Source organism: Clarias gariepinus, chromosome 15 (assembly GCF_024256425.1).
Source record: "Clarias gariepinus isolate MV-2021 ecotype Netherlands chromosome 15, CGAR_prim_01v2, whole genome shotgun sequence".
Classification (NCBI taxonomy): domain Eukaryota; kingdom Metazoa; phylum Chordata; class Actinopteri; order Siluriformes; family Clariidae; genus Clarias; species Clarias gariepinus.
Genome location: NC_071114.1, coordinates 16,099,201 through 16,125,472, shown reverse-complemented (window position 1 = coordinate 16,125,472; position 26,272 = coordinate 16,099,201). Strand labels below are relative to the sequence as shown.

Below are 26,272 nucleotides of genomic sequence, written 5' to 3'. Positions count from 1 at the left end.
GTGAAACCGGGAAAGCTGGTTAACAACAAGAAAACAGATGATCAATTAGAAATGGAAGAAGGACTGCCTGCGTGTGACTAGAAAAGCTGGTGAATGGTTAGGAATTCCCGGTACTGATGAGTAGAAATTGTGTAAAAGTGTATTCTCGTGCTCATTTGAGGGGAATTTTTTATTTATTTATTTTTTTTTTAAATGTGTAAAATTGTGATTACGGCTAACACTAAAACAGTAACACAGGAAAAATTAACGCTACAATAAGACATGAAAAATCCACAACTGAGAGACTTTGTACATACTCGATCGAAAGGGATGCTGTACTTCCTCAGGATGGAGGGAGAGATAAGGGTCATCTTGTGACGAAGAAACGCATCGCATCCCTGAGAGCTGCCAGGAAAAAACCCTGCAAAGAAGTAAAAACAATATATAAAAATCTTAGCATTTTAGACAATTTACTCTGAGTGCTAACTTTTATTTTTGTTTTAAATTGGCATTATGAAGAATATTATGCAATAGTTACTTTAACATGGAAAAAAGGTTATAAAAAATATAATAATATATATATATATATATAATATATATATATATATATATATATATATATATATATATATATCCCATCATGGGGCTGTCCCTGGGCAACACAGACTTTCAACTCCCTCCAAAGATTTTCTATGGTGTTGAGATCTGGAGTCTGGCTAGGCCACTCCAGGGCCTTAAAAGACAGCTTACGAAGCCACTTCTTCGCCAGTGTGTTTTGGGATCATTGTCAGGCTGAAGGACCCAGCCAAGTTTCATCTTTGCAGAAAAAAAGCCCCAATTTTGGTTTCATCTAACCATACGAAATTCTTTCAATCCTCTTCTGGATCATCCAAATGCTCTCTAGCAAACTTCAGACGGGCCTGGACATGTACTGGCTTAATCAGGGGGACACGTCTGGCACTGCAGGATTTGAGTCCCTGGTGGCGCAGTGTGTTACTGATGGTAGCCTTTGTTACTTTGGTCCCAGCTCTTTGCAGGTCATTCACTAGGTCCCCCCGTGTGGTTCTGGGGTTTTTGCTCACAGTTATGGTGATCATTTTGACCCCACAGGGTGAGATCTTGTGTGGAGCCCCAGATCGAGGAAGATTATCAGTGGTCTTGTATGTCTTCCATTTTCTAATAATTGCTCCCACAGTTTATTTCTTCACACCAAGCTGCTTATCTATTGCATTGATTCAGTCTTTACAGCCTGGTGCAGGTCTACAATTTTGTTTCTGGTGTCCTTTGATCTATTAAACGTTTGACTGAAGCACTTTTTCCTTTGGCTAGCTTTCTTGGTAATGGACATCTCCGAAACATTTAGACATTTAGATGTACAGCTTCATTGCCTATAAAGCAGGCTTTACAGTGTGTTATTCTAGGCCTGACATTGTCTCGCTAATTAACCCAAACAACAACAATTCTTTGGTAATGAGCTGAGATTGGGAGTCTTATAACACATCCTGTGACATGCAGATGATGTGTCAGAAATCATTTAGTAAATTCTCAGATTGTGCTGAGACTGCTGCTACAGTGCTCGTCTTAAATATTAGGTCTTGGGATTAGGCCAAACTTAAGTCAAACATTTATTTCAGCGCTAGTAATCATTTAAAATACAAGCTTACTTTAATGCAAGGAAATCCATGTTGTTCTATTTTACCCAGAGATCCAAACAAAACGTCTTCGGCTTTAAGTATTTTTCTCAATATTTAACCTTACATGCAGGTTATTATCGATCCTGCTTTCTGCAGTGCCAGGATGACACAAGAAAAATACTGTTTAATCACGGGGACAAGTTTGGAGGACCATCACTGTATGGTCCAACATTGAAAAATAGAACCTGGAATCACCAGTCGATACAATATTATCATGATACCTGGGTGTCAATTCAAATTGTATTGTGATTGTGAAAATATCATGATTGTATAAATATCCAGATTTGCTATTAATTGTTTTTTTTTTTTTTTTAGATTTGTTACAGTTCTTAACAAACTTTGGCAAACGATAAAACAGTGTGTGTGGTAGAAGCGAACCTTTTGCAGTGTGTGAATAGTTTATAACACGCCACCCGTAAGATTATTAAAGAACTGCAACATTTTATCACCTCTAATGCATACATACATAAATTTGGAAAAAAAAAAAAAAATTATTGTTTTTCGAATCAATACATAAATTGGCACACAAAAGAATCACAATCCATCACTGAATCTGAATCCCCATCTCTATAGAGAAAACATGCTATCAGACATGTTATCATACATTGTGAACCAGGTATTAATAAAACAAATGATATCAACAAACACTTGTACTGTTTCAGAAATAAGAGGCATTTCCCTCCCTAATTATATACGTTACGCCGATATAAAATAATCTCTTCTACGACACTTCATCCCATCACATTTCTAGCGATATTTGCACAAATCCCCATTTTATTTCTGAAGTTGCTCAGGAGAGATTCTCTAGATAAGAAAAAAAGCTCACCCTTGTAGGACACTGCTCCACATTAAAATGTAGCTGATGCTCCAGAACTTCCCCTGAGGGACATTAACCTTAAGCTTGATTTAGTCTTGAAAGTGGGATATTAAGTAAAGTAAAAGAAGTGCAAAACAGACAAAAGTATGGCACAGACTGACTAATGTGAAGAAAAGGTTGAGAGCGGAGAACACTGCCACGCTATATCAGGAAGAAACCACAAGTAAGAGACACGGTGGATACAGTAACATGTTTACAAAGAAAGCTATTATTAAGCTGTACTTCTTGCATGAACAAATTAAATAAAAAACACTACAAACACATGACATTCAGCTGAGGTCTAAAGTTTGAACGTAGCTTTATTAATAACGGTGCAATGGAATTCACTAAAAATGGGTGGCTTATATAACGGCTTTCTTCATTCTATTGCTGAACCTTAATCATTTAGTCACTACATCATTGTACCCTAGTTCCCACCTACAAATTTAACCTTAACCCTGAGCTTAGACTTAAGGTTACGTTATTAAAAAAAGGTACTGAACACTTTCAGTGTGCTGATATCGAGTGGTGTGATGAAGTGGTGTGATGAAGTGGAGTTACTTTTACAACCACAGTCCACCTTGCATGTGGAACAGCTTCTCTTATCGATCGTCAGTTGAAATCGACGGAACAAAATACGCCTTCTTTACTCCGCGTTAGTTGCTCACAACCCAAGAAAACATGCTCTGACTGATTCAGAATCAAATCCCTTCCTTTCTGCCACTGAATCACACTACAGCCCCCTTGGCACAGCCGATGTCACCCAGATGCTCTCGTGGTGTTCTCTCCTGCTACCACACTGAGGGAGGGAAAAGCACCAGGGTTCCTTTCGAACAACTAAATACTGCACATGTAAAAGCTCCCTTAATGAACGAGAAAATGAGCAGGCATACCTGTAAATGTCATAGTGTGTGAACATTTGCATGAGGTGTTATGCGAAGCTACTATAATTAGTCATTAGAGCTTTGCTACCCACACATGGTGACTTTTCAGTATTAAATGATTTTACACAGATTTTAACAGGAAACTCGTTCCAAGCACTTTCCATCAAATAACAGTGGATCTGCACCCTGTCTGTGTGGTTCGTTCGCCTTTCCTTGCGCTGTCAGATCATAGTGACGCGCAACACAAACTAATCTTCATCGACCAGCAGAGCGAGAAAAAGAGCCATGAGACATCAGGCGGTGTCTGTGTGGGTTGGGGGGGGGGTTATGGTTATAAGATTCTGCTTCTCTCTCTTTGCTCTTACAAAAACTTTTCCATCAGTCTGTGTGTGTGAGCAGTGATGAAAGGATACACATCACCACGCTGATGCTTTTGTTCATTTAATACAGTTGCTAGTTGCTGGTTATTTCTTTAAGAGAGGCCAAGCCATTCTCCACATCAGACTGCTCGGTCTTACTCAACTTCTCTCCTTCTCTTTAGCACTCATGAGTATGAAGAAAGAGTGTGAAAGCGACAAGCAGTGAGTGAAAAAAAATAAAATAAAATGACAGATGACTGACTATTCATTTCCAAGTTTGCCATCCAGTTTGACCTGAGATTTCTAGACATCTTTTTTTCCTCTCAACATAAGTACAACTGCAAATACAAAAGACTGGATCCAAACCGCCTGTGATTGTGTGATGGTCGCAGATTATAGACACAGATTTTAGTTTTCTTAGTGCTCATTTCCTCCTGCTTGAATGGTCTCTTTGAGTTTGAACAACACAGGAAATGAAAATGACCTGAGTGAACGTACAGTCCACCACTATAGGGGGAGATTGGAACATGATTCTCTGAAATATATAGCTGGCTGAGGGAATTCAATCAAACACGTCTTTACACCGGAATAAAAAATATATATATATTTTTTTTATTATTCATTCCACGCTAGACTCACCTTTGGTATTAAATAAAATCTTTTTCTACAATGTTCGACATCATCCACCCTGAGCTAATACCCAGGACAACCCAAGCAACAATTAAAGAGCAGCTTAGGTTAGATTTGACATAATCTACTCTGTAATCTAACTGCATGGTAAGTTTGATAAGATTTCTTAAACCGAGAGATAAATTACCTCACACTCATGAATTTAAAACAAGACAACATGAAAAATATGTTTGCATAATGATAACCAATTGGCCCTTCGAGTGGCGCAGTGGTAAAGTGCTCGCACTATCATCTGGAGATCGCGAGGTCGATTCCCGGGTGATGCTGTAACCTCTTGCAGCTGGAGGTCTAGAGAGCTGACTGGCCGAGCTCCCTCAGAGAGGAGGGATGAAGGGTACTTAGTGCTCCCACATTAATCACGGCTCTACAGCCAATCAGGGGCGTCTGTAAGGTCACGCAAATGGAAGGAGCAGATAGCGCTGTCCTCCGAGTGTGTTACGCCGCCCCAAACTGTGCATGAGCGAGCAGTTCGAAAAGATGCGGTCAGCTGGCATCACATTGTTCGGAGGAAACATGCGATAGTCTTCGGCCCTCCCGGCTGAGTGGTAGTAGTAGCCTTAATTTGGGAGCCCCCTAGTAACGGGGAGGAATTGGACACGACTAAAATAAACATGATAACCAATTAGAATAATTAACCATAACAGGATTACCTGTAAATTATTTTTGTACCATGAGTACTCAAAAATGACTCCTCTGTCCATATTTTTCAATCTTGCATGGATCAGGTAACATGATTATGCGACTGGCTTCTCAATGGACCAACAACATGATCCTCCACATCATGAAAAAACAAAACCTAACCACTAGGCAGGAAAATATTGTGTCCAGAACATAATTCTGTATCTCAGACTTGACTGTCAGCCCATGCTCATCAATAAATGTTGTTGAAATGTGATAAGGGCCTAACCCAGAGTTAACACAACAAGAGAATGAGTGATGCATTACCTTTCGCCAGTCTTTCGAGCCTCTTTCCGTGTTCAGGAGGAACAGCATACCTGCAGACAAAAAGAGAAAAGAGAGAGGGAGAGACAGACAGAGAGAGAGAGAGAGAGAGAGAAGCATCAGTTGTCAAGATCAATAGTAAAATGCCTGAGGTGAGAGCGGCAAGTCTGCTTCATCACTATTACATCCTTTTCTCCAGTCTGACAAAAAAAAAAAAATCCTGCTGGCATTTGACATTGTTTGCTGTAAAACTAAGTAGAAGTACCTAAACTTTTGTTCCTTTGTTGTTGTTTTTTTAAAGTTAAATCCGCTCCACGTTCGCACCCTCTGGCCTCGCCCAATCTCTTTCTTTAATAATAAGGCAGGCGTAAATAAAATGTCCGTAGTTTAAAAACAAATTATTTACCTGCAAAAAAATAATACAGTGTATTATATATACACTGTATTATTATTATTATTTTTTTTAATACTAATTTGTGACTGCCAGGCAGATGTCTGCTATTTTCTTATTATAAGGATGTAAAAAATGTTTGGATAATGTACTTTCAAATTGAAAATGAGTTTCGGTCGATGTAAGTGCAATTTACAGTTATAACTATGGTGACCATGTAACACCCACGAGAGAAGCATTCAACCACTAAAAGTGTGCATCTGTGTGTGTATGTGTACTAGGGACAGGCATAAAATTGTTTATATTGCTGAGAAAAAACATTGACATGAAAACGAACATGGGTAGCTTTGTCCTACTACATACAGTACCCTTTAACCTAAGGCGACACAATTCACCAAAGAATGGATGAGCTGGTGGAATTAAGTCGCTTTAATTCGCCCCCAAGATCTTGTACTGATGATCGGAGAGTTGCCTGCCATACATGCCCGTGAGGGTAGTATTATGATCTGGGGTTGCTTCTGTTGGTCAGTTCAAGCAAAGCAACTGTTAGTTCAGCAATGGTATCCTGACTACTTGAATATACTAAATGACCATGTTTTTCCACCCATGGATTTTTTTCTTCCCTGATGGCACGGCACGGCCATATTGTAAGACGACGATGCCAGGATTCATCAAGCTCAGATTGTGAGGGAGTGGTTCAGGAAGCCTGTGACATCATTTCCACACATGGGTTGGCCACCATAGAGTCAGACCTCAACCCCACTGAGAATCTTTGGGAGGTGCTGGAGAAGACTTTACACAGGAGTCTGACTCTCCAATCATCAATACCAAAATCTTGGAGTCAAATGAATGTGACACTGAAGATGGCTGTAAGCAAAGCAAAAGGCAGTCTAATAAAATATTAGTGCGCGCAAATGTTTTTTTGGGCAGAGCAATGTAATAACAATATTAATATCACCATTTTTTGCTTGCAGAACCCCTACCTTTTCCTCGAAAGTTTGTTACTATTGGCACACATTTACACTCTTATAAAAAAATGGATCCTTGAGTGTTTGAATCTTCCCTGAAATGGAAACTGTTATATATGCCTCTATATAAAAACTTACTATATTGGGGACTACACACACTTCTACTTGATACCAGAGCTTTTTATAACAAGTTCCCCAGGATTAATTACAGGAATAAGTTGAATATAAATCTATAAAAGCTATATAAGAGCACTAATCTTAACTAACTCCAAGCTTTTAATTCATTTTAATTCAGACCAGTAAGGACAGAGACGGATAACCCCACGCATTTTTGTAATGTCATAATAAATCTTGTAAGATTATGGATAAATTATTATGATGTGAAAACTAAATAGCACACAATTACACATACATATAATAATGACTGGATTATTCTAGTACCAGATTAATTTTAAGCAATCTCCTAAAAAGCATGAAATATTTTACTTGTCGAAACCCAACACAATCTGCCACTATCATTTCTGCCATCATATTTATTACCACAATTATTATCCAGACTTTGGAGAAAACGCTCTCCTCAAGAGAGGCTTTCATTGCTGATGATCATGCTTGCTCCGACTACAGCCGAGTGACGCACAGGGAATGAAGTGTGGAGGGGGAAGTGAGGCTATTTTTTTCTACAGCTGCACACTGCCATCTAGTGCACGTTTTGGAGAATGAACATGAGTTAAAAACCCTCACAATGACAAATTTAGATCAAATAAAAAAAAAATTTTGAACGACACATCATTAGATTATATAATACCGTATATAATCACACATTTATTAGCATTCAGGTGCCAACCTATCCAGAATTTTATTATAATGATAACAGACAAAAGGATATTTTCAGCATAAGCTATATTCGAAAAATAAAATATTTTGTAGTTTTATAAAAAATAAATGTAAGGTTCTGAAATCAAATATATAAAGTTGCTTGAAACAAACTCTTTTTTTTCAATATTTGCATTTCAGAAGCCTGAATAGAAATAAAATGGATTTATGAGCTCCAGATAGATTCCCAGGTCTAATGTATAATGCATGTATCATGCCATATCTCAAAGCCTTCGTCGTAAATATAATCAAACATTATGAGCTGCTGTATATAAAGCTCTCTCAGTGTGTGTGTGTGTATGGTTAGTTAACGAATCAGAGGGCAGAGTCCCGATGAGGTGGCTATCACAATCCATCACACAAAACATGTACGTCACTTTTATATCAGTCTGCCACTGTGAAATAAAAATAAAAACCATAAAATTTATTCCATATCTGTGCCTTTTTAAATTTAAAATATATTTAGATGTTTGGTTTTATGAAAGGAAAACACAATATACCATTTTAAAATCTGATCAGAGGAAATAAAAGAAGATGAAGAAAGTTAAAATTGCACATTGTCAGAGAATATTTCTGCCATATATATGCAAGGAAAACTGACAATTGTAATTATTTTTTTCTTTTACAATTATTTATTTTGAGACTGTTTTTTTGGGGGGATACTTTCTTTGTTGGAGGAATTGTGAACCCCAGAGCAACTTTGTCCTCATCATGGTGCCTTGGGGTGTCCAAACTTTTGAACGCTTATACATTTCATTTGAGAGGATGCAATTCTTAAGGGAAGCCACTGTATGCGTCTATTTTTGGAGAAGATTAATGTATGATAAATTCACACTATATCACCATATTGTATGTTTAAAAACTGCATCATAAACCATGATCAAAATTTAGCAACTGACCATGAACATTCAGCATCAGGACCACTATAACACAGTAAACGTCTTAAGAGGCGCTGCTGAGAAGGTCACTGCATTCTGCTATTATACGTCATCATCTTCTGGGATGGATGAAAGAAAACAGCCAAAGGCCTTCGGTAATTCATACACTGCATTATTTCCCCCTCTCTGTTACTCCACCCCACACACACACACACACACAGTCAGAGCAATTATTTCCAGCAGCATATGTGCGTGTGTGCTTGTGTGGTACTGCAACTGTGAAATCTTGAAGAATCTGACAGAAGATGTTGAGTGGGGGAATATGACCTTGATGGGTGCAGTGTTGAAGAGGAATGAAGTTAATTTCACAGTGGCTGAACAGAAGGGCTCGACAAACAAGCGCCACACACAGCTTAACGTCCTGTAATTACTCGACAAGTGAAAGCGATTAAATTTTAGAGAGCGAACGCTTGCACTGCACTGAACGGAGAAAGAGCAAGAACTGAGTGCTGGTGCTGCAGAGCATGCTGGGTTAGAGGGGAAACCTAAGATACGAAGGGAAGGAGGGATTAAGGAATTTGACACATCAGTTATTTCCCCTTAAACTGAGGAAGGAATGCCACACCTCCATGACTGGTACTGCATGATAGAGGCCACCTATTCTACATTAACAAAGAAGCATCATGGCCCCATTCCGCTCTACCCGGCGGTGGTCACACCCCACTCCGCCCTAACCCGACAGGGCGCCACGCCCCACTCCGCTCTACCCGGCAGGGGCCACGCCCACTATCCTATATCTGACTTTAGTCATTAAGGCCACTTATTTACAGTCTCAGTAAAAAAACAAGAACCTCAAAGAAACACGGTAAAATGTACACAAATTGATAATTAAAATGGCAGCAAGCTCCAATGAGGCCTTTCAACGATGTATATGGAAATGCCTGTAGATCTTCACTCAACACACACGGTCTGCAGCACTTATAAAAAAAGATTTTTGACAATACCAACTGCAAGATAAACTGGGTCTAGGTATAAATCACAAGCTCTGGCATCTAACATCACAAAACTCTCTCTCTCTCCCCCCTCCTCACCCACACACCCTCACAAACTCAGTGCTCTGAGTGGCTCAACCAACAGTCAACAGCCCTGACAGAAGAAAAGGACCAGGAGAAGGAAAAAAAAGTGAGTGAGTGACAGCTCTGCTGTAAATCAGAATAAAGCTGCACGGTACGAGGCTTTACAAGCGACCCACTGGGGTGCACACTACACTAAGTACAGAGTGCACACTACAGCTAGAAATCTCCAGTGGCCTCAGCACATGCTCTTATGGTAATTTAAATCAAAACAGTTAGAATATGGGTTGATTCCTTATTCCACCTTGGGTTTACATTAATTTGTAAAGCCAAATTATGATTTTTATTCCCAGTATTACGCTTTCTGCTCCTATTAGTTTTAAAATAATTGTGTTTTAACTGGAAACATCAAAACAAATTTCACTGTTTGATAGAGCTATTACTTTCTATGTACTCTTTATGTAACACAAATTACTTTCTAATGGGAGGATAGTGCACTTACACCATATAGGGAATCTACACCAAAGATGGGAAACACCAAATACTGCCTGACACGATATCGTGATACCTGGGTGCAGATTTGAGTACTACAATTCTGTTTGTATCATGATTTCATCAATATCCAGGATTCAACAAATCTAGCAAATTATTTACTATTAGCAATTTATTACTATTAGCAATTTATTATTTAGGGGCCAGGGGTAGCTCAGTGGTTAAGGCATTGGATTACGGTTCGGAAGATCCCAGGTTCAAACCCCACAACCGCCAAGTTGCCACTGTTGGGCCCTTAAGCAAGGCCCTTAACCCTCAATTGCTCGGATGTGTAATGAGATAAAAAAAATGTAAGTCGCTCTGGATAAGAGCGTCTGCCAAATGCCTAAATGTAAATGTAAATGTAAATTTACTCCTACTACATGGGATTTGGTGCTGTGTGACTAGTTTAGAGATGTATTATAGGGATTATAAAGGAACATTTTATCACTGCAAACATAAATTAATCAAAAATTGTAAAAAAAAAAAAATAATAATAATAATAATAATAATTTCTGCAATACATGAATTGCCACAAAATACCACAACTAACTAAATCGATTTTCCCCATCTGTAAGATATATACTGTTTAAAGTTTCTCTAATTCCATTATTTTACACTTAAATAATATTTTACAGCTGAAATTATACGGCAATTTTTTAAATCAAAGTTTCTATTAAAATATTCAATATTTTTCACATTTGATCAATTAAAAAAAAAAACCCTTCAGGTGCTGTGATTGTTTTATTAAAGCACTTTAACATTTCGAACCACTCTCTATTAATGTACTCGCTTAAGTTTTGGAATCCACTCCATTTACGCACCATTTCTCCTGCATTCCCTAGGGATGATTTTAAACCTAGATGTGAAATTTGCTTCATTAGTTTAATTAAGAGATTTCAACATGCTGATGTAAAAAGTCTGATTAAGATGTTTTGGGCATCAGTTCGCTGTTGTGATGCATAAAAAAAATCGATTCTTTTTCCCCCTCTCTCACTTAACCAGCTAGAGCAGATCGATCACTTCTCAGCCTGTCTAACGTTCTAACGCTCTAAACGTCACACAATTGCTAGTAATTTTTATTTATGAAGTCACACGGCACCAGAATTGTCTCAAACCACATTAACGCCACACCGGTCAGCCTGTAGCAGTGCACCACTGCCATCTAGTGAACACTTACAGAATTTCAAAGCCTATAAGAGGTACATCCTTAGAAAGCTACAGGAGTCTCTGGTGTTACATCTGGACACTTGGACCACTAACATGCAGTAAATGTAAATATCACCACAATTCTGTGTTAATATGTCTCATGGCACTAACGGACATTCCACACTTGAACATATTTCTGTAAATACTGCAGCAGTGCATTAATGCCATTGCTTTACACTAGGGGTGTAACGATGCATGTGTGAGGAAAAAAATGTTTGTTTCAAAATGGAAGCCTGGTTTTCTCTCTGCCTTTCAGTTCATTCTACAGACGTGATGATTAAGGCATGCAGTTTTGACAAGGTGACTTCCCGCAAAAACATGTCATGGCAGATTGACTATATTATGTACATTTTATTTGTGGCTCAACTGTGCCTTTAAACAATTTGTTGAGTGACACTTAACAGCTGCCGCAAGTTCAGAGGAACTGAAACTTCTTTTTCCAGTCCGCTGCTTTAGAACAATACCTGCTCCCAGTACATTTTACATGTATTATTTTACTGTTGGCAGTGGGGTAAAGCTGTTTATACCACAAATATTACAGATGGGAGGAAAAAAAATTATTTAGTTAGGCATCTCCACACGGACAACAAAATATGTTGCATTTGATATGATAACATGTTGCCACTTTTCTATAATCTATAATACGCTCTAAACTATTCGCACAACACAGCATCCCGGGTGGTAGAGGCAAATTATTTGCCCAGTTAGTTTAGAATTGTAACAAAATCTGGAACAAAACAACATATTGTAATATCTATAGAATCATGATAAAAATTTAATCGGCTCCAAGGTATTGTAATAATATTGCATTAAGTGATCAATAACATCCCCAACATATGTTGCCATCATGTGTCTGATGGGTTAGGAATTATTGATTTATTTTCGATAAGCACAAATCTAACAGTTTTCCTGAAAGTTGGTCTAATAATTTCTAAAATATTTAGTTAAAAAGGCAATCGTTCCAAATTAGCTGATTTCTTAACTGTATGCATTTGCTGACACAGTGCTGTTTTGTGTAAGTTAAAAGGAGTCTCTATCAATCCCGTTTGTAAGATAGTCTTCAGCATAGGAGGATTTGACACTTTGTAGTTTCATAGTAACACGACGAGCTGCATTTTTTCTTGTTTTGAATGTCTGTTCATTACTTCTATACTGGTTATACCTTTAGCCATTAATTCCAGTACAAGTTACTAGCAGTAAAACAAAGTATTTGATATGTATGTTTGCTGAAACTTAAAGCGGCATCAAAGCTGCTAATTTCCTTTGCTCAAATTACTCAAAAATTAACAAAATTTGTTAAGGGTTCATTATGACTAATGTTAGCTGCTCTCATTATCTAGCTACTGACTCTTATCCATCAGCAAACACCTCTCACTAACCAGGACTTGGGCTGGCCGAAGTGCAGGTAGTTAATGCTGTAGAGGTCCATGTCCTCGGTGTGCCAGGCGAACGTGGTCTTCCACATGCCAAAATAGAGGTAGGGGGTGTTAACGCCCTCGATCACGATCCCACACTCCTGCTCCACCATGTCCAGCAGTGTGTTCAGATGGCCAATGTTCCACTCCGTTATGTCCTGGCAGAACACACACATATGCCATGTTGAACTATGCGACTGTAGAACACTAGATGGCATCCTTACACAGGCACTTGGTGTGTCACTTGAGTAAGTAAATTAATGTTTAATTACTGTTTTTTTTAAAGCTTATGACAACACATTAATTATAAACTGATAGGAGCAATGCTGCTTTGTGAGGCAATTAAAATACCCATAATAACTCCTGCTCCTATATTAGGACCCCCAATAATCTGCCTCAATGACACAAGTAATGCTTAGCATAATTAACCAATTGTTTCCTTAATTAATTCTAAACAAACAGAGCGCCTTAATAGGATGAGCAGCTCAGTGGGTCTGAATTCAGCAAAGAAGATTGAAGAAAACATGGAAGGTAAGAAAAAGAAAAGAAGTAAGGGAGAATGAAGGAAGGAATAGAGACAGAATTCTTACAGAATCTTATTCCTTATTCCTTATTTTCTATGATGGCGCCGGTTAGGTGGCTGCCGTCGCGACTCTGTGGTCATTTCACGGCATATTGTACTCTGTATGATTGTGTATGTGACAAATAAAATTTGAATTTGAATTTGAGAAATTAAATAAAAGAGAAAATCCTGAAAGGGGGAAAGAAATGTCCAAAGAAAGGGAAGGAAGGAAAGACAAGAAAGAAGAGTCCTTTTTTGGAAATGACAAGGAAAAAAAGAATTAAGGACGCAAGATACAAATGAAATAATGAACGTATGAGAAGTAAGGAGTCAAAAAAAGGGACAGATGGAATAAACAAATTAAACAATGAAAGGACTGAAAAAAAGAAATGATTAAAAAATAAATAGATTGTAAACCAGTGGAAAAATGTAAAAGAAAAATGAAAAGAAAGAAAAAAAGGAACAATCAATGGAAAGAACTGAAGGAAGTGCATAAGGGAGGAATTAAAAGAAAAGGAAGAATGAAAAGAAAGAACGACTCACAGGATCATATAGTGAGCCGCTGATATCTGCGCCGTAGATCGGTGACACAAACGTCAGATTTTTCCAGTACTTTCTCTCCAGATCATCAAAGTCTTTATGCTGAGGAGTGCAGTACCTGCAGAGATCAGAAAAGCAGATTAGGTTTAAAAAAAGGAAAAAAAGGTTTATTTAAAGAAGACAAACATGTACAAAAACATGTTAACCTCTGATTACATCTACTTTCAAAAACATTATAACCTAATAGTTGCCTGACAGTAAATTCTAGTAGAATTCTACATAACTGGCTAGAATAAAACACTAGAGTTTGTTTGTTTTCCTCAAATTAGCAATGAAAAACTAACCGTCTAAAATCTTTTGAATTTCTTAAGGATATATATTTTTATATATATCCTTAAGAAATTCAAAAGAAATTTAGTTCTATAACTATTCTAACTGTTTCCTCCTCCTCAGGACAATCGCTAAACTACTAGTCACATGTGCTAATACACATTCAACGCTCGGGTGTTTTAAGTCTATTACGCATAAAAATCTATAGTGTATATATATTGTTTAAGCTTTTAGTTCACCAATCAAACAAGGTCTTGGTTCTGTAATTACTTAGTGAATGATATAATAGAAAAGGGTTCACTGACTTTAGTCCATTAATATAAACAAAGATTCTATTAGTATTAACAGGGATCCTCTGTGTTAAGGCCATGTGATTAATCAAACTTTATGATCAATTATGATTCTAGCTTTTAACAATTATAAAAACAATATAATCAAAATTAAATGATTATCATGCAGCATTTGATGATTTTCTTGCTAAAAGCTATTGATGGCAAACTGTAGGTGTTCCAGCTGGCTTAGGCTAATACCAAATAATTGAACAAATGATCTCATTAAGATGTCTGCCAAGATTTCCAGTGATTTTCAAAAACATTTTATTATAACACATGATCTAACACAATTTAATTTAAAATTACATATATTTTAGATTTATTACACATAAAATCAAAACACTGTCTTTTTTTGTTGAAATTTTGATGATTACGGCTTACAGCTCATAAAAATCTAAAATCTAAAATCTAAAAGCAAGTAAAAATGTTTAAAAAAAATTTTTAAAAAGCTCTCCAAGCTTTTTTTTTGCAGACGTATTTAAAATGCAAAGAATTTCACTATTATAAACACATTTTCTTTTAATAGATGCCTGACATTTCAAAGACAGTAAATAATCATGTTAAATAGTCATAATTCAATACTGACCAAAAAAAAAAAAAGGGATTATATCTGCCATAACCCAGAAGCCACAGACAGCATCGGAAAAAAGCTAATTTGCAGTTGAATTATTACTCTTCAGACTTAATTTACTATGTAGGTGTCCTTTATAAATTAACATAATTTAGAACTGCGGCCATTACTTTTAATAAATGTAATCCAGTTTGAAAATGTTAAAGAACCCTGATGTAGAAATCAGCACAAATTTATCAAAGGCATTGAAAGCACTAAAATTTAGTTTAGTTCTTTAAAACTTATGCAAATGACAGATTTTAATGGAAAATGAAGCACCCTTTGCAGACCATTAGAATGGGTCACACTGTTGATCTCTAAAGTAAAAGTCACATGTGAGGGCCATCATTTGCCAACCAAATTACAGCCAAACTATACTGACCATACTTATGCATGCAGCATTTCTCACAAACAAGCATATAGCAGCATGTGTGGACGTCTTCTTTAAAGGTTAAGTGTTTAGTTCTCTTATCGGTCAGATGTTACCGAGTAGAGACAGCTCAGTGGTAAATTTTCTGCATTAATGAGCAGAAGGTTTTGAGGTCAAATCCTAAGATGACTTATGTTTCGTTAGAGCAAAATTCTGTCTTTTTAAAAACTTTTTCACCAAGATTTGTGTTCTGTATCTTATGCGAACTCACATTTAATTAAGCTGTCTAACAACCAAATCAATGCAAATAATCTCTGGACAAGCTGAAAGGTTTAACTGACGAGCCTGCAGCAATTTAGCTGAAAAAAAAAAATTGAGGTTGCAAGTTTTATACAGTGTGTTTGTTTCCTCCGCTCCAAGTAAGTCATTAGCAAGGTGTATGATCTTAGTAAAAAAACTATGTGAAAAATGCTTAATTTAACACATCCAAATTGTTATTTCAGTCCTAAGAACATTACAAAACAAAATAGAAGAGAATTTAACACTAGGGTGGATAATTAACCTATCAATAGGGAAGTAAGATATGGCTTGGCAAAAGTGATTTGGCTTTAATCTATGACTCTAAAGTTGATTAAAGTAACAATATATCTCAAAGTGCTATTTTCTTTGTTTTACATCATTTCTTATTAAAGAATGATACATTTGCTCTTTACTCCTTAAGTTAAAAAAATAAAAACAAAACACAGCTTGTAATTTTAGAGCGAAACTGGAACGCACACACTCTTGAAGAACTTACTGAAACAATGTTTTTTTGTATAGCTTTGGTATAGTTATTTTACAGTATGTTGTGTGTAGCACCTTGGTATCATTTTACTGGGTATTGAACTGCATTTGGCTGAAATAACAATAAAAGCCTACTTGACTTGACTAACTGTTATAAAGCCCTTTCACTGGAGACTCCTTCCGTAAATGTTTAGGATCCAACTATAATGACCCATTTACTTTTTGCATTAAATATGACACATAAAACACCTTTCCAACTATAAAAGATATAAAATAAATATGATGCACACACAAGTTAAATTGTAGTAAAGATGTGCGTGACTCCGGACCAAATATGCATTTATGTAAACTGCTTGCATTTCATTCTTTTTAACTGTTTGCCATGTATTTTCTTAAAATATTATCTATATAAGCAAAGGAAAGGTTTTGTCTGTACACTGGTCAAAACGCTCTTTTAATAATATTTTTATGTTTCATAGACTGGAGGGCACGAAACCAACCAGTCTCAGAAAATGTTCTGCCTGTATGTCTGTCCAGCCAGATTTCGTCACAGCATGATGCAAAACTGGTTTGACAGAATTTAATGAACCTTTGTCAGTGAAATCAATATGTTACGTAAAAGTGAAGTTATGAGCAATTATGTGCCAGATTATGTCACAGCATCTAGCAATTTTATATTCTTTTTATTTACCAATTTAGCACTTTTACCCTTGAGGTGGGGGGGCGTGGCTATACGCATCATTCAACAGGGCCTATTAATGTGTAAGAATACCGTGTAGAGAGTAAGGGGAAGACACAGAAACAAGAGTAATGCACCTACAAGCCACCAAAATCTTCAAAAAACAGAAATGAAAGTGCGACACACCATGACTAACTCAAAAATAGAAAGTGAACATTTAAAGATGAATGACAGATCACTGTATGTTTATTCTTCCTGCCAGAAGTTTAAAACCAGTTTGTCTCATATGTTCTGAAATTTTGACACTAATAAAAAGCAGTAATGTGGAACAACAGTACAAGATTAAAAAAATAAATTTAAAAAACAGGTCGTTAGAGCAAACATATCCGCAGCAATCCAAGGTAAGGGTGTGTAAAGTACCTGAACTGTGAGCCCAGTGTTATGCACTAAAATGCTCCCTGGCACAGATTACCAACCCTACATAATCGCTATAAAAAAACAAATTGTCTGTACATTGGTCAGAACTCACTCTTTTAATGGTATCGCTTTACATTTCAAACTCAGAAATTATAGAAGTCTGCAAGTCTCTGTCTGTCTGTCCAGCCAGATTAGGACTAGACAAAGTACTTCGATATCTGCCTGACGTTTAACCTCATGTTGACTAAAAGTGATGTTATGAAGAGTTATGGGCTGGATTTAATAATCTTTATAACTTCATAATAAGTTACTAATAAGCTTCTTGCTCAATGTAAACAAACACCTGCACCAGTAGATATTAATTAAAAAAGCTAAACTGAATTAGTGTCTGAACAGAAAGACTGGCAGAGGTCCTTTTTAGCTTTAAACTTTAACCTATTACTACAAACTTTTGATCCCATCAATGACGGGTACTTATTAATGGTATAAATATATTATAACTAGCATAATATTAATATACTTTCAAAAATTTTGGAAATGTTCATGAAAAAATTGCAGATTTAAAAGACTTCTAGTCTTTGTATAATGTCACACTTTAAGTGACTAAGATGTTATTACAGAAAAACTAGTGTATAATGTAGTAGAACAAGCTAATTAATAGAAACCAGCAGACTAAATTACGAAGAACTCACCACACAAAATCAATTGATCCGTTATACAATAAAACTGTTGTTATACAAATCTGAGCATTCAAAATTAAGAAATTTATCAGTGCTGTGAAATAATTAATTCACGTCATACACAAGGATGTGTTGCTGCACTCTCTTTATATTTTCACTTATTCTGCTTTTAAGTATCCGGTCCGTTAACTTGCAGGTTCAATGGTTGAATCCCAGCTGGTGTGCTAGGGTGTACAATCCGTTAATCCATAATTAATCATTAATAATCCATACATATAAAAAACAATGGATGGTTCAGATGTACTTTGGTATGACTTAGAAGCAATTATTAAGGAGTCCAAGTGTTTTTTATGGTGCCATAACATTTTCAGATGTGTTTTCTTGCAGTAAATGCCTCTGTGACTGGTTGCTCTCAGTTACAGTTAGTGCAAACAACATTTATTAGGACACCAGGAAGATGCATATATTTAAACATTCCAACAGTGTTGTCTTCCATCATCACATCTGTGGAATGCCTCTTGCCCAATAAAATTATTTGGTCGGAACTAACTCTTGTATAATGTATTTTAAAGCTACTCTCACGCGAAAATTGAGCTATAAAATAAGATCCCTCCAATATTACACTATTCCCTCTCATTTTGTAATTCATACAAAATCCATGTATTTCTGAGTTGCCTTGGTTAGTTTCTGTTCATCACACTACGATCTCTGTTGATTATTTTTTAGTAAACCACAATAGGCTTCATAGCTTACTATAATGCAATCATAGTAAGCTACACAAAAGCAACCAAGAAGAAAATTCCGATTTAGAACCTACTTTTTGCTGTTGGCCAGTTTGCGATATTCTCCCACAGTCATGGACTTCTTCTGGATGTTGTATTGCGTGAAAAGTCCTGACTGACCAGTGACCACTTGCATGATGGGAGCAGGAATGACCATTTCATCGATGGTATCGTAAGAACGTCTAGGCTTCCACTCTTTAGGAGGAATGACCTGGAAATTATGCAGAGAGAGAAATATGGAAGAAAAGATGAGATAGAGCTAGTGTTAGTACCACAATAGTAAGGATTCAACACAATCTCCAATAATCTTGTTAGAGAAATTATAGTTATTCTTATTTTGGAATTCCATTCAAATATTTCACATGTCCTATGCTAACCTTGTGTTACCCAATTGAATAGTGATTTGAAAGTACAATAATCATACATCAACAATCAACTTCCTGAAATATTAAAAAGTAAATGAAGATTAAAATGCCATTACGCTAAATCCGTTTAATACACCTGGATTCCAAATTTTGTAAAAGGCTGTGTTTAATTTTGATAATGTGACATACTAGAAATAGTAAGTAAGTATTTTTATTGTGCTGTTTACGATTTCAAACACTTCAGGTTTTTCCTTTCATGTAATTAAAAAGAAGAAGAAAATGAGCTTGCACTTTATTTGGAAGAATATTTGGTCCACCCTGTTTCCTTACAGAAATCCTAGTACCCACTCTTTAGATCTGTTGAGTCTCTAATGCTGAAAACAGCGTGTGAATACCTTAGCTAAGCCTACGCGATGTGCTCCTTGAGATTCCATATACGCAATGTACTTTGCAAAGTCGCTGAACTCTTCCATGGTGGGCCTGAAGGTCATGATCTTATAGGCTGCATTTGCGCCGTGTGAAGGTGCAGGACCTGGCTCCTCATTTGGCTGCAAATTGGGCTCTGAGAACTCCGAGTGTGGTTTTGGAGCCAGATCAAAATCCGAGGCAGGTGGAGGAACTGCAGGGTTCTTAAGGGCTGGAGTGGAGTTCATGGCTTCGTCTGGGGCGGGTTCCACCGACATGCTTGCAGGTAAGCTAATGCTAGATGTACAAATAAAAAGACAATGAAAATTATGAAACACACTGACTACTCTGGGCATTTTTTAATATCTAAAAATAAAAATAACAACATGGCAAGTGACGTTTTGGTCAAAAGGCTACTTTATTATGTGCTTTAACGGTGACCAGTTGATGAGTAAAGGCCCTAAAGTGATGTCTTTATGATTAACTCTGCAAATAATTTACACTTAGTAAACCATACACCACTTAAAATCACTAACTAATGAGTACATATAACACTAAAGCAGAGTTTTGCCTCCAAAAAGTTGCAGTTTCAAAAATACTCACCGGGACCACAGATACCTGCCATTATAAAGATGCCCTGACCCACTCATCTGGCCATAACAAGTTAAGCTAGCACTTGTCAACCTCATTCAGATCTTTACGATTGCAGTTTTTTTCTCCTTCCAACACATAAACTTCTAGAACTGTACCTACTGAACCTCATAAACACTGAACCTAATAAATCCCACCTCCATGACAGGTGCCACTCAGTGTTATTATCTTTACCCCAGCAGTTTTAATGTTATGGCTGATCAGTGTGTATACAGACACTGTAGTTATATTTTCTTTTAAAGACCCAGTGACCTCCAAGGAAAAAATAACCTTGAGTTTTAGAGTACAAAATTTGCTATCCAAATCAAAGGTCACTGTCGTTTTATGTAAGCTAATATTTCTGCTCACTTTAAATTTAACTTGATAAACACAAGAGCAGACATCTGAAAATGTACTAATATTATCTAGTTATACACAAACACACTCAGATATATGCAAGAACCATTTTTCACATCATAACAGCTGCATTACATTGGTTCAAGCTTTATGATGTCCTTATTATATTCAACGTAACTACATATTCAGCTGTAATTCTCACTGAACAACACCTGAACTGTAAATTAACAGCCCATGATACATCTTTACAAATTCCAACTGTGAAAATGTCTAGATACTTATTTTTATGGGGTTTGTTTGTGATTAGACAATTTAAAAAAATGATGATTTATATTAATGTGAATTTTGACTTTTTTTATTAATTTCTTTGTTTTTCCCCAATACTTTGTTTTGTCCTGTTGAGGCAGAGGTAGAGCTGGTGCTCAGTCTACAAAGTACCAATCAAAATAAACCATGTGCTCACATCAGTGACTTCCTGTTCCTGCTCACTCAGCCTTTTTGTACCTGAGCAAATGCATTAAAAACTGCTTTACTGACCTTACATCCTATGAGGAATATTGAAATATATGGCGAAGTAGTGTTTTACTGTGTATATATTAAATACTGTAATATAGTAAAGAGCACTTGGTATAACCAACATAAGATTTAAGATATTGAAAGTGTTCATTCAAGTATTCTATTACCTTTGTGAACATCTAAATGAACCCAAACAAAAAAAAAATGTTCTAGTGCTCAAACCAACAATGATTTTTGCTCCCCATAAAAATTCTACATTACATTTATACAGTTAAAACATGTAACAGCAACTATAATACATCATTCCTTTACCATCTTCATTTATAAAACAGTATAATAATAAGACATATATCCCACAACATACAAACTAAGCAAAAAGTCCTCTGTTCTGAAGAGGTGGAACTGCTCTGACCGTTATAAAGCACTAACTCTTCCCTTGATCTAGTGAAGGTTTCACTGGATCAACTTTTGTCATTTTTCTTGGTTAAACAAAAGACGCTTTTAATTATTAAAAAGAACAAGTGAACAAATATAAACATGGGATTTGAATTACAGCTATCAGATCTTCTCCTAACGAATGTTTTGAATATATATTATAATGTTTATGATATAAACAAAAATAAACAAAAATAACTAGAGGTAAAGTAATTGGACTCTTCGTCTAAATGTCAATACAACTAATGAATAACAAGTTATTCATATTGATTTAAATTTGCAAATCTGATGGAAAAAAACGGGGTGTTTGTGGTGTCCAGGTTTTTTTAAAGTGTCACATGTAGTCATGGTTTATGTTCCCTTTTCACACACAGTTGCTTTTAGTTTTAGTTTATATAGTTTTTTAAAATTAAGGCATGAATATACAAGGAGAATTTTGCAATAAATTTCTATTTAATTTTTCACACATGACTTAAAATCATGGTATTTTTGGTATGAGGTCAATATACCATTAAACAACAACAATCACACCTGCCATGATGTTGACCTGCCTGCATGGAAGCATGAGAAAGTCTCGGGAATTAATTAACATTATTAATATTGATCATTAGTGGCAGGTAGAAATTTTTTAAATATTTGTTAAGTATTTTTACTGTTATAAAAAATAAATGGAGGCAAAAATGCAAAGTAGTGGGAAAGCACAAGCAGAAGCTGGTGGCGTTGAGGGCCTTTTCTTGCTTCCACCATCTACAGAAACAGGGAAATAAAATGCATGCATGCTGGCTTAGGTAATTTAATACTACTACACCCAACACATCGACAGGTCCGAGGTTTCCTAGTGTTTTGTGCATGTGAATATCACTGTATAGTGTGTGTGTATAACGGAACACAGCAGTAACACTAGAGCTGCAGCTGTAAATGGCCCTTTGTGTACGAATGGGATCACCAGCAGGCCGTAAACATACACAACTCCAGCACTGCTGATCTAAAACACTACCCTTACTCGGTTTCATGCAGATACTGACACGTCTGTGGTGTTTTAAATAATCAGCCTGAGACTAACACTGATACACATGAATCCCCAGTTTAGACTGGTTTTGACATCCGACCATTCCTCCATAATAATAAAAAGTCAACATGTCCGATCGACGACAGCCCTGCAACATTTCCGCCTACAACACCCTCCAGTACCGTGTTTAAAAATGCTGTGCACTACGTAAAGAAGTGATTAAATAAAGTATTACCTCCCGCTTTTATCTTTACGCTCCTTTATCCAGTTATCGCTTGTTGGGCTTTATCTCTTTTTCCGTCCTGCTAAATGCTCGATTAGTGCTCCATCGCTAAAACTGGGCCCTGTCTCTTGCTGCAGAATGTCCGCGCTTCCTGATTGGACCGAGCGCACGCGTACCTTTCAGGCGGACGTAAAAACAAGATGCTCATTGGGCGATTTGTTTAATTGACGTCTTCTTAGACCAATCACATCGCAGTTGATATGCGCCGTCTAAGGATCACGGAAAACACGTACACACATGGGGTGAGTCTAAAATCGACTTCACGGGGTTTTATGGAGCAAACGTAATTGATATGCTGAAGTTACTCTACTGGTTTACGTCACAGAGAAATGTAACAGATATGACCACGCAACAGTGGCTTTTTATGCAATAGCTCCTCCCTTCGCTGATGATGAAATAATATATATCACGTGGCCATGGGCTCCGTATGGAGCTGTACGCATTAATGACAACATTAGAATGGACTGAAGATTATTCGCTGACACATAGTGTATTTGTTGTGACTCAGCAGCAGCACTTACAAAGCCACTAGGATCTTGTGTATGAAATCCTGTTGGCTTACTCAAGAATAATTAGACAAGAGTATCATTTTGGATGTTTTTTTTTTTATATATCCAAAATTATGACACTGTCTCTTTGCACTCATCCTGGACATTCATGGACACTTATGGACACATTTATGCACACTTACACTTACATATTTATATTTTCATTTCTGGCCCATTGCACAAGACACTTTTTATGTATATTTGCACACCCCCAGTCATTTTACTTAATTTTTTTAATTTAGACTAAATTTCTTTTTTTTCTATATTTTGCTACATTGTACATAATGTCCTTATTTGTACAGAATATTTTCATTTTTATCCTAGTTACATTTATTTTCTATTGTATTTCTTTTTATTTGTATTTATTTCCTATCTATAAGCTTTTATTTTTTAAGGTCACGGGCGGTCATATAAGGCATTTCACTGCATATTGTACTGGGTATGACTGATATGTAACAAATAAAATTTAAATTTGAAAATGGCTCCATCCTGTTTGTTTCAGTCTATTTGGCTATCTGGTGAAATGAAAGAGCAGACGAATTGGCAAAATAAGCGACCAAAAAAGTGGATGTTTAGGTCAATATCACATTGTCAAAGTCAGTGGTATATTGTGGAGAAAAAAAACAAACAAACAATGGAAACGAGTGGGATATGAACCAAAAGCAAGACATTTGCATTCAATACAAGACAAAGCCCACTGGGTTTTTTTCCCTTACTGTGCCTGTGATGTGTAGTTTTTTGTGTATTATTGTGTACATTTTGGAAGATGTAATGAAAAAATTTTTTCTCCTCAATACTAGACAAAAGGAAATATTAATTAAACTAAGAATTGGATATAGCAAACCTCAATAGCATTCTATTTACAGTATGTAGACACCCAACACCTGTGAGGAATGCCATGAAATTGAATACATTAGACATCTTAAGAGAGGATGGTCTGAAAAATCACCTGAGAAGATGAGGAAGAATGAGACCAACAGTTGGTGGTAATTTCACTAACCTACTGAATTCCAATCGCTGTTAAACAACTAGGAAGAAGGTGAAGAAGAAAAAGAAAAAGGAAGTATTTAAGGGATATCTTAAGGGCAGATGAGACGAGAAAAGAGGATTTAAACTTACGATTATTAAAAGCCAGCAGGTTAAAAAGACCACTTAAACTTGTCCATCTTGAAAGCATCAATGCAATCAGTCAAGCAGATCAATAATACAAAAAAATATTTATATGCCGAATGCAAAAGGGTAGTTAATAGGCCAAGCCACATTTTAATGTTTTATTGTCATTCTTTTTATTATTCAAAATTAAAATATAAATTGTTTTTTTGTAAACTAATTTTAGTGAGTGAAAATGTTTGGATCTAAATGTAACTTTTACTAAAATAGGAATAAAAAGTTCTAAACGTCTGGGTTTTCTTTTTTTTTTTTATCATAGTTGCCCATAACACCATGAACAGTAAATCGAATTTGTTCCCTACATGTGGTTGATTTGAGACACACCCACACGCTACACGTATTCTCCCGTCCATCTGTTACTGCAGCCATACGATCCCAGATAGGCAGTTGTGACCTAATGCAAAGCGAAAGCAAAACTTGTTTTTTGTACAAAATACCATTCATTTGTTCTTTTCTCAAAGCATTGGCTTGAATTTACACTTATTTTTATGCAAATCCAAACACAAGGCTTAACAATTGAGCCCAACTGTGGCTTTCTGACAAGTGCTGCGTGGGATTGAACCTGCAACCTACTGGCTACTAAGATTGACCTCATACACAATACCGCTTATCCCCAGGCAGGTGAATAATTGGAAAGTTCACATAACATGGCAATACTCTCGCTGTGGTGTAGTACACATCCTAAGGGAAGTATACACTAGAGAACTGAATCATAATAGGGACCAAATTAAAAATATCCTCCTGATAATAAGAGGAATGGGAATGACAATTAGATGCATTTCAAAACCAGAGGTTATTAATAAAATACTCTCAATTGGGGGGAAACAAATATTTAACCCAAAATTTAGGTCTTCCGTTTGTAAATTTAGTGGTTATATATATATAAAAAAAGTATATATAAAGATTATAAAATATTTCCATACTTTAGTTTTAATCTACAACTTTATACACAGAGTGGCATGGTCCAGCAAGTGTAGAGTTAATTAAAATGCAGACAGTTTAATCACACACAAAAGAAAAAAAAAAAAAAAAAAAAATACCAGTCATGCCTCTATCTGATCAACACTTCACCCAATTAAACTCTAGATATTTTTAGATGTAAAATTTAAGGACCACATAACTCCAAGACCAGAAAATTTCTCATTTGTAGTACATTTAGATTCATTACTGGTCAGGAAGTTTTTTTTTTTTTTTTTTTTTTAAATACTAGCTTTGACAGAAGTGCAAATGTAATAAAAATTAAAGTTTTATATTAAGGTGTTAAGCTGAAAAATTATTAAACAGAAGTAACAACTTGGGTGTTGGCGAATTGCTGCAGTTTAAGAAGAATAAAACACCTCAGGATATACTGTATTTGGAAAACTTTCAAAAGCAGGGCCACTGGAAACTCTCCCAGAGAATTTGTGGCACAATGCATGGATGCCACTGAAAACAGGCATAAACACACACACACACACACCATACACTACGAGCAATTTGGAAACGCCAGTTAGTCTACACTGCAGGTCGTTGGGCTGTAAAAAAGAAATTGGAGTACCTGGAGGAAACCCATCAAGCACAGAAAGAACCACCAACCCTGAAGGTGCAAGTAACTGGGTCAAATTCTGTAACTTGGTAATTTGCACTGTCTCTCTGCGCTGCCATACTAACCAGACATTGATGGTTTTACCTAAAACAGTACAATACCCCCTCCCCCTCACTTAGGAGAAAAAAGGGGAAAATTTCAA

The 26,272-nt window shown here is 36.3% G+C and overlaps 1 protein-coding gene across 1 annotated transcript in view; it reads right to left on the bottom strand.

Moving 5' to 3' along the window:
* The window catches only part of kdm4b (lysine (K)-specific demethylase 4B), a 52,922-nt gene extending 29,992 nt beyond the window's left edge, over window positions 1-22,930 (bottom strand). The window contains exons 1-7 of the mRNA XM_053513013.1: window positions 22,780-22,930; window positions 19,588-19,894; window positions 18,863-19,038; window positions 13,848-13,962; window positions 12,707-12,900; window positions 5,408-5,457; window positions 297-400 (exon numbers count right to left, since the gene is read on the bottom strand). Of these exons, the coding sequence (XP_053368988.1) occupies window positions 297-400; window positions 5,408-5,457; window positions 12,707-12,900; window positions 13,848-13,962; window positions 18,863-19,038; window positions 19,588-19,875 (927 nt within the window). The 5' untranslated portion in view covers window positions 19,876-19,894; window positions 22,780-22,930. The remainder of the gene's footprint in view (window positions 1-296; window positions 401-5,407; window positions 5,458-12,706; window positions 12,901-13,847; window positions 13,963-18,862; window positions 19,039-19,587; window positions 19,895-22,779) is intronic.
* Between the last annotated feature and the right edge of the window lie 3,342 nt (window positions 22,931-26,272).